Source organism: Vespa velutina, chromosome 5, assembly GCF_912470025.1.
Source record: "Vespa velutina chromosome 5, iVesVel2.1, whole genome shotgun sequence".
NCBI classification, from domain to species: Eukaryota; Metazoa; Arthropoda; class Insecta; order Hymenoptera; family Vespidae; genus Vespa; species Vespa velutina.
The window spans coordinates 1,136,318-1,151,502 of NC_062192.1; the positions used below are offsets into that span (position 1 = coordinate 1,136,318).

The window sequence follows — 15,185 nt, forward strand, 5'->3', positions numbered from 1 at the left end:
TATAAAAAGTGAAATTTGTTTCTTCTGTTTTTTCTTTTTTCTTTTTTTTTTCCTTTTTTTTTCTTTCTTTTTAACCATTAACATCGATATCATATTATCAATTAAATGAAAGGACGACAAAAATCAAATATATATTACATGTGTGTGTGTGTGTATGTGTATGTGCATGTGGATATTTGTTTAGCTCAATTCAATGTCGGCCATCATCGATGCCTGTGGAAACGACACCGGATCACCTTCCATGTCAAAAACGGAAGATAATTTATCGAATAGCGATGGACCATTGATTAGAAAAAGCGTTCATCAAAACAGTAACAGCAGTCTACGTATAAGGTGACTATGAAAAGAAAAAAAAACATTACTGTTTGTTATTTAACAAAAAAAAAAAAAAGAAAAAAAAAAGAAAAGAAAAGAAAAGAAAGATCGAATACAAGCGTCTATGCTAATAATCAAAATATTTTCTCTTCTGTTTATTTTTTTTCTCTTTTTTTTTTTTTTTTTTTTTTTTTTTTTTTTTTTTTTTTCTTTTAGCTCCGAAAACGTTAATGCAACGACGATCGTCACCTCTCGTGGATCAACACCGATCGGTGAGAAATCAACGAGGAAACGTTACTGCCTCTGGACATTAACATTTTTCTTAGCAATAATCGGCCTCTGTAATCTATTCTTAAGTATCACGATTATTGCGGTATTAAGAATAAGTCAAGGTATGGAGTCAATGGAAATGATACCCGAAGAAAATCTTGTGAAATTTTACGGTCGTACTGATTTGGACAGAGTAACGTAAACTTTTATAAATTTTTTCCATTTTTCTTTTTTCATAAAACATAAAAAATTAAGTCAATTAATTAATTTGTAATAATCAATAACTTTTTTATATATATATATATATATTTCATATTCCTAGATTTGTTTGCAATCCGGTGTATGCCAAAGTTATGGTGACGAGCCAATGGAGATATCATCCGACGATGGTGGTATTAGAATCGACGTGAACGATAAATTAAATCCTGAAACATCGCAACGTTCGCAAGTTGAAATACTTCCAAATGGTACGAGCATTTCTCAGGTTCGTTCGTTCGAAATTAAAGATTTTCGTACCGGTGCTATATACTTTACCACAGACTATCCAAAATTTGGTCTTCCAAGTGGTGTTGATAGAATAGATGTCAAAATAGCACAGACCCATAGAATTACATCGCCTGTTAATGAAAGCCTTGAGATCAATTCGGACGATCGAATTTCATTGCATGGTGCCGAAGGGATTAAAATGGAAAGCAAAGATATTTTTTGGAATGCAAGTAACGATGTACTTCTTAAAAGTCTTAACGGAAGTATCATATTTGATATGAAAAACGGTGTTATCATTGATATTAATAATATACCTGTTGTACCGATGTTCATACAAAATCCTACTGATCAAGAACAATTTAAAGTATGCATTTGCATGCCCCAAGGTAAACTCTTTAAGGTTCCTGTACGTGCCGGGACCAATCTAAGATCTGCCAATTGTGCTCGAATCAGTAGAACTCCAGAAAATGATCCCTGTTTACGATAAGAACTTTTATATACATATATATATATATATATATATATATGTATATATATATAAAATGTATCCTTTAGATGCTTTATTCAATAACGGGTTATGCTCGGAAAGCCACAAAGAGAAAAACAAATAAGATCATATCATATTTCTAAGATGTTCTATATCAATATATCTTGGAAAATTTCATATCCTCTTAGCTAAATTAATCAAATCATAATAATTAATTATTAATCGACAAAAAGAGAATAACGATACGACGATCTTGAAATTTTCGTGTCGCTGTTACATATCAAAATAAAAAAAAAAAAAAAAAAAAAAGAAAAAAAAGAAAAAAAAGAAAAAAGAAAGGTAGAAAAAAAAGAATGGCAGAAAAAAAGGGAAAAAGATCTAAATATTAAATCACGATATCATGTATAACATAACAAAAGTTCTTGAATGAAAGTGCAGTACATACTTTTATTTCATCGGTCAAAAAATGCAATGACTTAATTTCCATATAAATATAGAATTAATACATATATTTATTAATATTCTAATATGAATGAATCCACGATGAATTAATAATAATACCGCTGTTATAAAATAAATCTTTTTATCATTCGTCATTAATACCAAAAGAGAGAAAGAGAAAGACAAAAAAAAGAAGAAAAGCTAGTACTTTTTATAATGTATGATACGTTATACGAATAAACTTTCGTGACAAAGAATTGTAAAAGTCATTCTTACGTCTTACAATGAAATTTATGAATTATTCAAATTATACATTTTCTGTTATCATTTCTTCGTTACTTTCTTCCATATCCTCTTGTTGTTCCTGTTCTGTTGGAGGCTCATATGCTTTATCTAAAGGACTAGCAACAACACCACCAGCCCATACACTCATTTCAACGGCTAGTTTATTTGTACCTTCTAAAAGTGGCCTATAACCTCCGTGAGCTAGAACACGTAATAGTGTTTGTGCGGTCAAACACACTAAATCCTGTTGCTCTAAGGTCATGGCTGTGTGAACACGGATATTACCACCTTCGCAAGGATCAGATATACCTAATATACAAATATACATACATATATATATATGTGTGTGTATTATCAAATATATTAATATTCATATATTTCTTATAGAAAGATATATTAACTATGCTACATACCAGCTGATCCTGGAAGAAATAATCCAGAAGCAAGTAATTGAAGTACCCTTTTATAAGCTTGATTTATTGGCAATGCCTGTCGACTTGGATTATTCATTATTGCATTATGTGCGAGTAAATCGAGCATCCAAGGTGACAATGGTTCTAAACCTTCAAACCTACTTCGAAGATCTCTAAGTAATCTAATCAGAACCTTGATACTAGAATGATGGGCATTCTCTTCGAACCAACGAGAATGTCGAATTGCTGCCAAGTGTCCTAAAAAAAAAAAAAAAAGTAGAAAAATAAATGAAAATATATTTCTCGAGCTAGTAGATAATGGAAAAATTAATCTCTAATAATCTAATCACCTTGACAAATCTGTACATCCAAATGTTGATCTGATTCCAATTTACGCAAATTTTGATGCAACGTTGTTATTAATACCCTTACAGTGGCCTCGTTATTAGCAATATCAAAACCACGTTCTGTTTGTACAAGTCTAAAGACCTCTTTAGGATTTCCGGTCTTAAGATCATTATTGACTTTTGTTCCAAGCGCTTCCACTGCAGTTTTAGTTGGTAGTGTTTTAAGAATAACAACAATATCAGCAATATTATGACCTTTGATCATTGTTCCTTTTTTAAAACTACCAACTTGTCTAACTTCTTCTAATTGCTGCAAATACAAATCTGCTTTTATTTTTTGTTCGTCTAATAGAAAATAGATCGTTTTCATAATAATAATAATAATAATAATAATAATAATAATAATAATAATTAATATAATAAAATTTTATATACACAAGCTTCAAAAGTTCCAGGCGCAACGATCAAATTATCCAAAACACTTTGCAATTTTGTTACTAAATTCAAGATAGAAGTCTGTTCCTTCGGGGTTGGACACATATCAGCATTTTTTTTCAAAAGAGCAGATTGAAGGTCTGATTCGTCTGGAGCTGGTTTCACACGTGGGAATGCAGCTTCGCATAATGTATAATCAAATGGATGTCTTGGTAGAAATTGTTTTCGTGGAAATCCCATTCCACGGCCCATACCACCTCTTCCACCTCTGAGCATTCCACCGCGTCCACCTCGTACCATTTTGTATCTGCACGATTAAAAAAATATATACTTTAAATTCCTCTCTTATTGATTTTAATAATTATACAAATTTTTGTCGATTCATTTTAATAATTATACAATTTATACAATACAACGTTATATTGTACTATCTGTTTTTGGGTGTATTATTTTTATCAAATCTAACACAAATTTTGCAATAACGAATATTCAATCTTTAAAATATAAAATCTTTTTAAACGTGATGAAACGTTTTATCTTTTAATATAAGGAAATCGGTAAAAGATATGCGATTAAATTCAATAAGACGCGTCAAAAACCTAACCTATAATTCATGTAAAACTACGTATTAACCAAATTTTATCACGTAAATAAATTTTTGGATTTACCGTTTATATATTTAAATTAATATATAAAATAAATAAAATATATTATGCGAAATATGTCTACTTAATGTTAATTTTTTCACAATATAGATACTTGTATAAAGAAAAACACTAATGCCGGTTTTGTTAATATGAAACGTACTTTACGAACACAGTTGGAGGAAGATTTAAAAAAATGGCGTACTTGTGTTCGTAAACATATCAAAAGAATTACTGTATAATCAACGATGTCATTTAATTGTATTTAGTTAATTATAACAAATTAATTATTAAGTACCTTTCAGATTTTATATAAAAATATTATTCTTCTATTTTTTATAAATAAGTTGCATTATGATAGATGCAACAGATAAAATTGATAAAGCATGTCAAGTTCTTTCTCAAGAAGTTAAAGGTTTGTATAAAATTAACAAAAGGTGCGACATGAAAAGAAACTTGCATAAAAATTTTGTAATAAAATTAAAATAGCTATATCTGTGTAATTATTATGTATAATATTTTTGAGATTAATAAGATTTAATATATATCATTGGTAAATTTATACATGTCATATGCATTTATACATTTATTTTCATTTTATAGAGCTGTACCTAGGAAATGAAATTGCAGAAATAAATGGTACAATTAATCCTTTAATATTTTATCGTGATTATGTTTCCAAAAATTTACCAGTAGTAATACGAAATGGTGTTGAACACTGGCCAGCTGTAAGAAAATGGTCTATAAATTATCTTCGAGAGATTTTAGGCGATAAATTAATTTCAGTAGCTGTTACACCTAATGGATATGCTGATGCGATAACAAAATGTGTTTTGGAGGGTATAACAAAACAATATTTTGTTATGCCAGAAGAACGTTCTCTTAAAATGTCTACGTTTTTGAATACTCTTGAAAATCATGAATCAGAAAGTATATTTTATATCCAAAAACAGAATTCTAATTTCAAAGATTTCAATGAACTTTGGAATGACACAGAAACAGATATTTCATGGGCTACAAATGCTTTCGGTAAAAAGCCTGATGCCATTAATTTTTGGATGGGCGATCACAGAGCAGTAACATCCAGTAAACATTCTTTTCTTTCTTGGAAAATTAAAAATTTTTTAAAGTAACTATTGATATCATTTGTAACATATACGTGTCCATAATTTATAGTGCATAAAGACCCATACGAAAACATATATTGTGTAGTGTCAGGTGAAAAAACTTTTATTTTACATCCACCCACGGATTTACCTTGGATCCCATATGAAAAATACCCACCTGCTGTTTATAAAGAAATAGAACCTGGAAAGTGGACTATTGAACCGGTTAATATAAAAAATAATGTAGAGTCAGAATATACAGAAATTTTTGACACGATACCATGGATAAATATTGATCCTCTTAATCCAGATTATAATAGGTATTTTTGTTTTTCTAATTAGTACCATCGTTATAAAATCCATTGTGATAATAAATATAGAAAATATGTTTAACTACAATAATTATTTACTTATAGATATCCAAAATATAAAAATGTACAAAGATTAGAAGTGACAGTAAAAAAAGGAGATATATTATATCTTCCTTCTCTCTGGTTTCATCATGTAAGACAATCTCATGCGTGCATAGCTATTAATTATTGGTATGACATGGAATTCGATATAAAATATGCATATTTTAAAGCACTCGAGATATTAAGTCAATGAACATAAAACAAAGATTAAATGTGAAATATTAACATATATAAGGTTAATACATAAATAAATAAAAATAATACACTCCCATGGAATATTTATTTAAAGTCAGATTATTCTGAAAATTTTTATATGATACCATAGATAAATATTATTAATCCTCTTAAACCAGGTTATGATTTAAAACTGTTCATCAATTCTGGTTTTATAATGGAATATAATAAATTAATATTTAAACAAGAGGACGTTCGTTTAAAAATTACGTAGTTCTTAATAAACTTTGAATTTAAATTTATTTTAATTCAATATTCAAATAGACATAAATTTTCAATATGAAATCCTTGACTATATAAAATATTAACAAAAGATGAACGATAAAATAAATTTCAACAATTATCGAAACAATTTTATTTTTCATTCCGACTAGTAAACATCAAAATTCATTTTTTCCATACTGCTGTATGTAAAATAATTTATACTTTGGATAATTTAATAATAATTTGAGCAATACGTAACCACTTACTTGGGATATAAAATACTCGTATGTATATAATAATATTTTGATCCAATCGTATTAAAATAATAATAATCCCACAACATTATAAAATTGAAGATAAATATAAAATAATTTTAATTTAATATTCCTATAGACGTAAATGTTTAACTCTAAAATGTTAACACGCAAAATTAACAAAAACGATCTTTTGACTAACTTTGACGATTTGCGAGATCGTATTCTTTTGTTTTATTACGACGAGTAAACATCGAAGCTCTCTTTCTCTCTCTCTCTCTCTCTCTCTCTCTCTCTCTCTCTCTCTCTCTCTCTTTCTCTCTCTCTTCACGAATGAATAAAATCAACTAATTATTTTATTATTATTTTAACAATATGTAATGTACATGGAATACGTTGAAGTAATAATTAAACAATAGTACATTCGTTTGAATATTAAGAAGATGGAAACGCATGATAAATTAAAAATTTTTCCAATTTTTTCAAATTGTATTTATCAAACTGCATCATACAGGATGATACAGGAGAAAAAATTTCATGGGTGCGATTAAAAATCCTACAGTTCGTTTTATTTACTCGAAACTTCGATTAGATTATCTCGTTAACGGGGATTTTAAAATAGAGTAACCATTAGTCCGTGGATCTCCAGATGCGGCAAACCTCCATGTGGTGAGACCTGGATCGATATATCAGAATCTTAATTGAAATTATATAACGCAAATATTATCGAGCGAATAGGTGCATATTCATATCAATACTTTTTCAAAATCTTTTCTTTCTAATTCTAATTAAACATTATATTTATCGTATTTCAATAATTTAATTTAATTTAATTTAAAACAATTTATTTGATTGCAAAGAAAAATTATTTCGCAAGCACAAGCGCTATACTCTAACGATACTTATTACGTGCTATCAGCAATAATTCTAAGTCTGTTGTAAATTTGAAAACAATATTTTATTTCTATATTGAAGAACATAATGATCGTTAATTACATAATTGAAAAGGCAAATATTGAAAGATCAATGCATTTATGTTTTTTATAGAATCTAAAAATATGATCCCATTTAGATTAGATCTTTAATTAAAGTATCCCTTTGAAGTGAAACATAATGCCTATGCACTATCTTCATACATCACGTTGATTTTGAAGATCGATATTAAACGTCAATTCAAACGTTTGTTAAATTTATCGATCCAATGATAAAGCCGTTAGATCGATATCCTTAGAAACTGCTCCGCTTATTTCTTTCCAATATAAAATCGCCATATCTGATTCTTTAGGCTCGATAATAATTGTTTTAACGTTAACATTATTCCCTGAATTAGCTGTCATTAATGATGATGGTTCTGATTTGATAAGACGTATAATAAAAAAGTAAAGCATTTCGATTAAACTTATTATACTAATGCCCAAAAATAAACTACAGATTCCTCCATAATTACCTAAAAAGATGATTAATAAATAATAATAATAATAATTTGATATTGAAAAAAATGACATAATTTAAAATAGTATTATTATACTTACTCATGAGTTCATACCAATACAAGAACATATCTTGTTTTATTCTTGTTGTACCAGAAGATCCAAAATAAATATGTACTAAGCTGTGATTATTCATACGAGTTTTTTTCCTATATAAAATATATATTTTAATTAATATGATTTTCGATTCAATTCGATATTTTATTCCTTTATTTTTCATATTTTTACCTATTCCAAGATAAATATGGAATATTTAATGGAATATCGCTGATAGATACGGTATAGGTAATGTCCTCGCAAGATGGAAGACAATCGCATTTTATACAGCATGATCCATTTGGAAGTTTTCTTTCGTGAAATGATTCCATGAATTTTTCATATCTAGGTTCCAGATTTAACCATCTGTCTTTAATACGAGGATAAAGTTTTAAATTGATTTTCAAAATTTATAAATGTACATACATAATATAAATATACATATATATGTATTTTTTTTTTTTTTTTATAAACCTTTATACTTCTTCAAACATAGGAGGTCTTTGAGATTACAATTCCTTACGTTAGCTAAGAAAGAGAACGTCATGAAATGAATTAATCTAAATTAAATCTAAATTATCTGATTATCTCAATCTAAATATTTCTTATTAATTGATAAATCTTTTCATACCCATATCCGAAGTGATAGGATAAAAGAAAGGAATGCATTTACAAAAGGATATAATATCTTGTGTACGACAATGGGATATACAATTCGTATAGGAATAATATCCTCCGAATATTTTTGCTTGTTCCGTGCTAAATAAACAATCCCTTTGATCGATATCATAATCTATAACGTCCTGTAATTAAAGTGAATTTATTTTATTAGAAATCTTTAATTCATTACGATGACTTACTGGCAATGAATAAAAATTAATTGCGTTCAAGTTCAAAAACATTTCTACTTTTGGTGGAACAAAGATCTCACGTACTCCACCATTAAGTGTATTGGGATAATCAAAAGATGAATATATTAATATCTGTAAAAAAAAAAAAATAATATCTTTAATTTATATAAAATAGAGATAAGTTAGAAAAAAATTTGTTCATTAACATACCTTCAAACCTATTATTGGAAGTAATTTATAAGCATAATCGTATAATTGAGGATTTAATAAAACAGATAATCCATATTCTGAACCAGTTTCCTTTGAACGTTCTACCGTTTGTGAGGCAAATGTAAAAGAATCTGTGCTGTATATGAATAAAATTTTGTTGTTTCTTTTTTTCTTTTTCTTTTTTTTTTGAGATATTCAATTGAATTTTACGAAAGGAATATACGAAATACTAACTCGCCGAAATCATTAAAGCGTCGTGCGGAATTAAATGTACAACAATAGCCGTCGCTCGTTTTTTTTAAAAAAAATATTTCATTACAATCTTGATCCTTACCGTTCCAAGAACACTGCCATACAAATGATCTACATTTTGGTAATAGCTAGGATAAAAATTAAAGTAGATAAAATAAAAATTATATATATATATATATGTCCGTTCTAATTTGTGATATAAATTTTTAATACCCTTTTCATTATTCTCTCAACATTGTAACCATTGTATACACGTTCAAGTATACTATGCAACAAATATACTCTTCTTAAGTCATCCTCGTAGATATCGAAATGATAAAAATTACCCAAGATAGTTATCATACTTGTTAATTCTTCGACCGTCAAATTAAACTTATATTTTATAGTTTTAAAATCCAAACTATGATAATATGTACAATGAAATAATTTATATACAATTATACGAGCAATTATATGACTATAATCTAATACGTACAGTTCTTTCGCAAGATCTATAGCATACGATAAACTAATTTTATTGATACTACAAATAGATATAGCCGGATAATTAATTTCTTGTATCGGATATTTATCGGATTCAATGGTAATTGCTGTTGGGCTATCTCGATATTCCAAGGTCATGTCGTATATTATAAAAGACATGCTGATTATTATTATTATATAAACAATTAACCAGACGATTCTATGAAACGTAAATATTTTTTTTCAATATTAGTAAGATAAATTTTTACGATTGATAATGGAAAAGAAAATGTATGGTAATGGAAAAAAAAAGAAAAAAAAAAAACAAAATTCACTCGAATTTACGTGCAATATAATTTCAATGATTTATACTTCTCTATTGGATGTTGATAAAAGCGTCTATAGTTCGTATAATTTGCATTAATGCTTTCGAGAAACGAATCGACAATTGTATTTTTAATAACGGAGAAATTTCTTAAACTTTTCAATGTATGAAAATTTCCAAAGAATTTCCATCTTCTTCTGATCGAATTTTTAATTTTAAACGTCTTCATGATTACTTGGAAATTAATATTTTCTCTTAATTGTACGGATAACCGAACTTCTTCGCTATTGAATTGCTTCGTTAAACTGAATTTGAATAATCTCTTGTCGGCTTTTTATTATACATATATGTATATATACTATAATTACTTTAAAACGAAAGGAGATATAAATATTAGGTAAATAATTTTATATTTGCGTGTAAAAAGAGAACGGTCACGCGAATAACTCTTTATAACGATACTCATTCGTTTTACCATAATCGTAAATTTTTTATTTTAATGATTCATATCACTTACAATGTCCCCATTTAAAGTCGAGTTACAACAATCTCGATCGATCGGTTCGTTCAAGATAAGGACGCAAGAAGGAATCTCTTTCGTTGAATCAAACTTTTTTTTATATATATATATATGCACGTTATTGTATGTATCGATAAATTCGCTTTTACAGATTTCAAATAAAGCTTTACATATAATTCGCCTTTTCGATTTTTAGCAGAAATCGTGTGTTGAAAAAGAAAAATAAAAAACACATACAAACACACGCGCGCACGCACACACGTTGACCGATTTTATTACATACAAAAATTAATGCATTTCGTATCGGCTTAAATTCATAATAGTGAATTAAAATTCTTTATTGAAATATTTAAAGTTCCGAAAAATTCTTAATACGTGTATATAATATAAAAATTGAGTAAACATTATTTACAACAAGACAAACGATATTATAATAACAATTTATACAATTTTATATACCATGCAATATGACTGGTCAACGATGTGTTAATTGGTCTAAAAATTATAGCTAGCATATACAGTTTCAGTTTTTTCTTTCTCTTTTTTTCCTTTTCTTTTTTCTTTTTAGACTTAATAAATATTGCGCATACTCCGTAAAATATAAAATAATATACAAATATATACGTTCAATTAAATTTAATTCGAAGTTTACAGATTTGGATTTTTTTTTTATTTCGAATTAATTATTATTATTCGAAAATATATCGACGGAACGATATCAATGAAATTTTGAACGATATCAATGAAAAAGAAGAAAATCATGAGAGAGTTTGACGATTAATAAAAACAAAAAAAAAAAAAAAATGAGAAGAGAAAAAATGAAATTTATACGTAATCGATTTTAATGACATTCTCTCTCTATATATATATATATATTTTGTTCTTTTTCTGATTTTCTTTTTCTTCCTTTTCTTTTCTTTTCTCTTCTTTTTTTTATTTTTACAATTTTCTCTCGTTCACTGAAGCAACATACGCGATTGTGCGACGAGACGCGTAAATATTTTGTTAAACCAGCACGATTAGATGAAACTGACGAACTTATTTAGAGTCTTAAAAGATTCGTATAAAAAGAAAGGCACGATATTTTCTTCTAAGGATCATCGACGGTGTATCTATAGTGTACGTGTGTATACATTAAATACATACATACATACATACATACATACGTAATTACGAGTAAAACGTAATCTTAGTTATATCGGTGCCATTGGACGAGAATGCATAGATATATTTATTTGCCTGTTCAATGAAATCACAAAACGAATCACAGAGTTATGTACAATACAATATCTGTCACACACACGCACATATATATATATATATATATATATATATATATATATATGTATATATTTATTTGTTTGTTTTTAAGTCTAATCGTGCTGCTAGAATTTTTCAGTGTTTTTATGCTTCTCATTTTGAGATTATTTAGCAAATACGAGAGAGAGAGAAAGAGAGAGAGAGAGAGAGAGAGAGGGAGAGAGTGAAAGAGAGAGATCGATAGATCGTTCATTGTCCATTTTATATAATTTTGGATGAAAAGGCGATGACATCGTTAATTGTTGTAATAATATATTAATCGTTCGAAATCAACGATAAATTATTTAACCCTTTGCACTCTTCTATAGCTAATTGTAAGTTGTTTAAAAATTTCGTCCTTTTTATCATTCGTAGATACACATGTGTATATATATATATATATATATATGTCATTGATATTAATAATACATTATAATTTTTACCATTTAGAACACATATGTTTACATTGGAAATTTTGTAATATCTCACTTTGTACATACGATCCGTTTATTACGAAAGTTATCATTAAGTCATATATTTTTCGTTTTGAGATATTTCGTTCATTTTGAATTTGAATTATTTCAAAATTATTTTTTTTATAATAAAACGAAACGAAAAAAGTATATATATATATATATTTATTTATTTGTTTACTTGCTTTTGAGAGAAAAATAATTATATTATATAATAAAAAAAAAAAAAAAAAAAAAAAAAAAAAAAAAAAAAAAAAAGAAAAAAAGAGAAGCAAATAAATAAATCAAAAATATTTTTAAAAAATTATTTTCAATTATTTTAATAAAAATTAAATATATTTAATTATTTGCTCTTGACAGAAAAATAAATATATTATATAATTAAAAAATAATAATATTGATAATAGCGTGTGACATAAAATATGTCTTTTTAAATATCTCAAATAACATAGAAATGACTTTCATATATAATATCGGGTCATATACAAGAGATCGTTATCGTTATATATAATTTTTATATATCTATTAATTATGATAAATCATATTTGTTTTGATTTTTCGAATGAGAGAAGAATTATTGTAAGAAAATAAATGAGTACAAAGGGTCGTTTTTCTCGAGGTAAAGTTTTTAAATATTTAAAACACGACGAATACAAATATCGTCCAATGAATTATTTCGACGTTTTGATCGTATCGATCAAATGGATTTGATTTGAAAATTGCGCATATTCGTGCCGAAGATCTTCGTGTACAAGTTTAAATATTCGATTCTTTGTTCATTTTTTTCTTTCTTTCTTTCTTTTTTTTTTTCTTTTTTTGTTGATAATCTCACGTTACACACGCTACGTATTATAATACGTTTACATACATTATCTTTTATATTATTTCCTTTTCTCCTCATACTTTCGTATTATTATTATTATTATTATTATTATTATTATTATTATTATTATTATTAGTATTTATTATTATTATTATTATTATTATTATTATTATTATTATTATTATTATTATTTCTCTTTTAACAATCAGAAGATTTGTCTATTTTGTGAAATTCAATGAAAATTACATATCAAACATTCATTAGAGAGACACCTCCGAATGTAAGTAGAAAAATGTTTATATCCCCACAATTATTATTACCGAATAAGTTAACAATTTCGTTGTATAGAGCAACGAACCATATGAATTCTTACGGTTAGAGTTTTCTTTTCATTTTCTTTTTTTTTTTCCTTTTTCTTTTCTTATATATTTTTTTTTCTTTTCTTTCGTAAGTTAATGATATATATATATATATATATATATATATATATATATATATATATATATATATGTATGTATGTATAAGAAGAAATGTCAGTATAAGAGATATTATTGCGTGTTACATCCACGTTATATCATCAAAAATTTTAATAAAGTGCTTTTGCCAAAGTAGCACGATCATGTATAATGAGCAGGATCGGTTTATGAGATTGAGATATAAACTGTTTAAGTATATCAAGTAATTCAATATTTTAAATATAACAAATATTTATATTATTCTAATAAAAAAATGTGAATATTATTTTTTTTTCTTTTTTATCTCATAAGCCGAACCATTAACAGAGCTCACACTTTTAACATTTTTATTATAATTTTTAACATGTCGAAATTTTCTAAGACGCATATAATTTCAATATAATCGAATAGTAAATAGTAAATAACTTATGTTTTCCAACATACTTAACGGATATATTAATGCTATTCATTCAGTGCTTATGCTTATATTCCACAATTTAGCATATAATAATAATAAAAATTATGTATCATATGACTAGTCCTATTCGAATTATATATATATATATATATATATATGATATTGAAACATTTTGCCTAGTTGATTGTATTATTAAAGAAATTATTAGCTACTTATATAGTTATATTTACAATTTACCACATTGCCATATTTATATTATCACTCCAATGAAAGAAGTTTCTTGATAAATATTATCGTTCTAAATAAAAATAAGAACGAAACTTTCACATATGTAAAAAATGTGATTAAAATTCTTGCTAAAACTTTTACTTAAATTCTTCATAGAAATAAAATTGAACTAAGGAGCATCATGAATGATGATGCATGATCTTCTAAAATATAAAATTTTTTATGTTGCAATATCAATAAACGTATATAACGTGTGTGTGTATATATATATACATATATGTATGCATATATACATATACATATATGGCATGGCACTTAATTTCTTAAATATACAGATACATTGATATTATATACAAATGAACATTTACAAATTTTTTAAATATTGATACAAAGAAATAGTATCTCAAGTTAAGAGTTTTACGTGCTAATGTGCTAAAGTTTTACATATTAGATATTATTTATCTCCTTGGAATATTACATTTCATGGTTTATTAAAGCACCAAAACCAATATTATGTGTTCATACAACAATTACAAATTAATTGGAGAATGTAACTCATATATTAGTGGAGCATGTAATGTATAATTTCCTTAATGATACTTCTAAGTTTGTACGTGATATTAATGAAATGTTATTAATAATCGTGTTTATAATGAAATTCAAATTTATAATGAAAAATACTAGTATTATAATAATATATTTCAAACAGAAGATATTAAATATATTAAATAATATTACTGTGTGATATTTATAATTGGAACACTATGAGATGTTGAATAAAAAAGAAGAAGAAAAGAAAAAAAAAACGGGAGAGAAAAAAAGAAAAAACCCAAACCATATTATTAAAACATAAGCGACAAAATTGAGTATCAATTTGTATGTCAGAATACAATACATATTTTCTACAATTATTCCAAGCTTTACTTCATCTTAAAACACTTATAAGCTATACACAATATATTTTTCTATATAACTAGGCAATTTAGATGCAGGTATCAAAGTTCCTCTA

General features: G+C 26.4%; 4 protein-coding genes across 6 annotated transcripts in view; 2 read left to right on the forward strand and 2 right to left on the reverse strand.

Annotated features, from left to right (window-relative positions):
• Nucleotides 1-2,326, forward strand: part of LOC124949483 — a 3,234-nt gene extending 908 nt beyond the window's left edge. For both annotated transcript variants that reach the window (XM_047494573.1, XM_047494574.1), the window contains exons 2-4: nt 185-333; nt 532-778; nt 908-2,326. In XM_047494573.1, coding sequence (XP_047350529.1) covers nt 194-333; nt 532-778; nt 908-1,558 — 1,038 coding nt within the window. In that variant the 5' untranslated portion in view covers nt 185-193 and the 3' untranslated portion in view covers nt 1,559-2,326. The remainder of the gene's footprint in view (nt 1-184; nt 334-531; nt 779-907) is intronic.
• Nucleotides 1,922-4,287, reverse strand: LOC124949482 (interleukin enhancer-binding factor 2). The gene is made up of 5 exons (XM_047494572.1): nt 4,148-4,287; nt 3,480-3,786; nt 3,048-3,354; nt 2,698-2,955; nt 1,922-2,593 (listed from the first exon to the last, which is right to left on the reverse strand). Exons 2-5 carry the CDS (start codon nt 3,777-3,779, stop codon nt 2,307-2,309), a joined length of 1,152 nt encoding a protein of 383 aa, XP_047350528.1. The 5' UTR covers nt 3,780-3,786; nt 4,148-4,287; the 3' UTR covers nt 1,922-2,306.
• On the forward strand, nt 4,235-5,907 carry LOC124949484 (bifunctional peptidase and (3S)-lysyl hydroxylase Jmjd7). 2 transcript variants are annotated; one of them, XM_047494575.1, is made up of 4 exons: nt 4,235-4,560; nt 4,727-5,209; nt 5,300-5,549; nt 5,646-5,907. In XM_047494575.1, exons 1-4 carry the CDS (start codon nt 4,485-4,487, stop codon nt 5,833-5,835), a joined length of 999 nt encoding a protein of 332 aa, XP_047350531.1. In that variant the 5' UTR covers nt 4,235-4,484; the 3' UTR covers nt 5,836-5,907. The 2 variants fall into 2 exon arrangements, with proteins under 2 accessions (XP_047350531.1, XP_047350532.1); XM_047494576.1 differs by having other exon boundaries at nt 4,242-4,538.
• Nucleotides 5,908-6,722: 815 nt separating this feature from the next.
• LOC124949318 (sodium channel protein Nach-like) lies at nt 6,723-11,129 on the reverse strand. The gene is made up of 9 exons (XM_047494196.1): nt 9,387-11,129; nt 9,156-9,301; nt 8,922-9,057; nt 8,721-8,843; nt 8,492-8,663; nt 8,335-8,388; nt 8,053-8,230; nt 7,867-7,973; nt 6,723-7,781 (listed from the first exon to the last, which is right to left on the reverse strand). The coding sequence occupies exons 1-9, from the start codon at nt 9,813-9,815 to the stop codon at nt 7,525-7,527; spliced, it is 1,602 nt and encodes a 533-aa protein (XP_047350152.1). The 5' UTR covers nt 9,816-11,129; the 3' UTR covers nt 6,723-7,524.
• Between the last annotated feature and the right edge of the window lie 4,056 nt (nt 11,130-15,185).

Bases quoted from the DNA above. Each gene is read 5' to 3' on its own strand.
- LOC124949484 (XM_047494575.1), top strand. From the start codon at position 4,485: ATGCAACAGATAAAATTGATAAAGCATGTCAAGTTCTTTCTCAAGAAG. The intron at 4,561-4,726 runs GTGCGACATGAA...TTCATTTTATAG, and splicing joins TTGTATAAAATTAACAAAAG to AGCTGTACCTAGGAAATGAA. The intron at 5,550-5,645 runs GTATTTTTGTTT...ATTTACTTATAG, and splicing joins CTTAATCCAGATTATAATAG to ATATCCAAAATATAAAAATG.
- LOC124949318 (XM_047494196.1), bottom strand. From the start codon at position 9,815: ATGTCTTTTATAATATACGACATGACCTTGGAATATCGAGATAGCCCA. The intron at 8,844-8,921 runs GTATGTTAATGA...TTTTTTTTACAG, and splicing joins TTCCAATAATAGGTTTGAAG to ATATTAATATATTCATCTTT. The intron at 8,664-8,720 runs GTAAGTCATCGT...CTTTAATTACAG, and splicing joins TTAATTTTTATTCATTGCCA to GACGTTATAGATTATGATAT.
- LOC124949482 (XM_047494572.1), bottom strand. From the start codon at position 3,779: ATGGTACGAGGTGGACGCGGTGGAATGCTCAGAGGTGGAAGAGGTGGT. The intron at 3,355-3,479 runs GTATATAAAATT...TTGTATTTGCAG, and splicing joins CTGGAACTTTTGAAGCTTGT to CAATTAGAAGAAGTTAGACA. The intron at 2,956-3,047 runs GTGATTAGATTA...TTTTTTTTTTAG, and splicing joins GGATGTACAGATTTGTCAAG to GACACTTGGCAGCAATTCGA.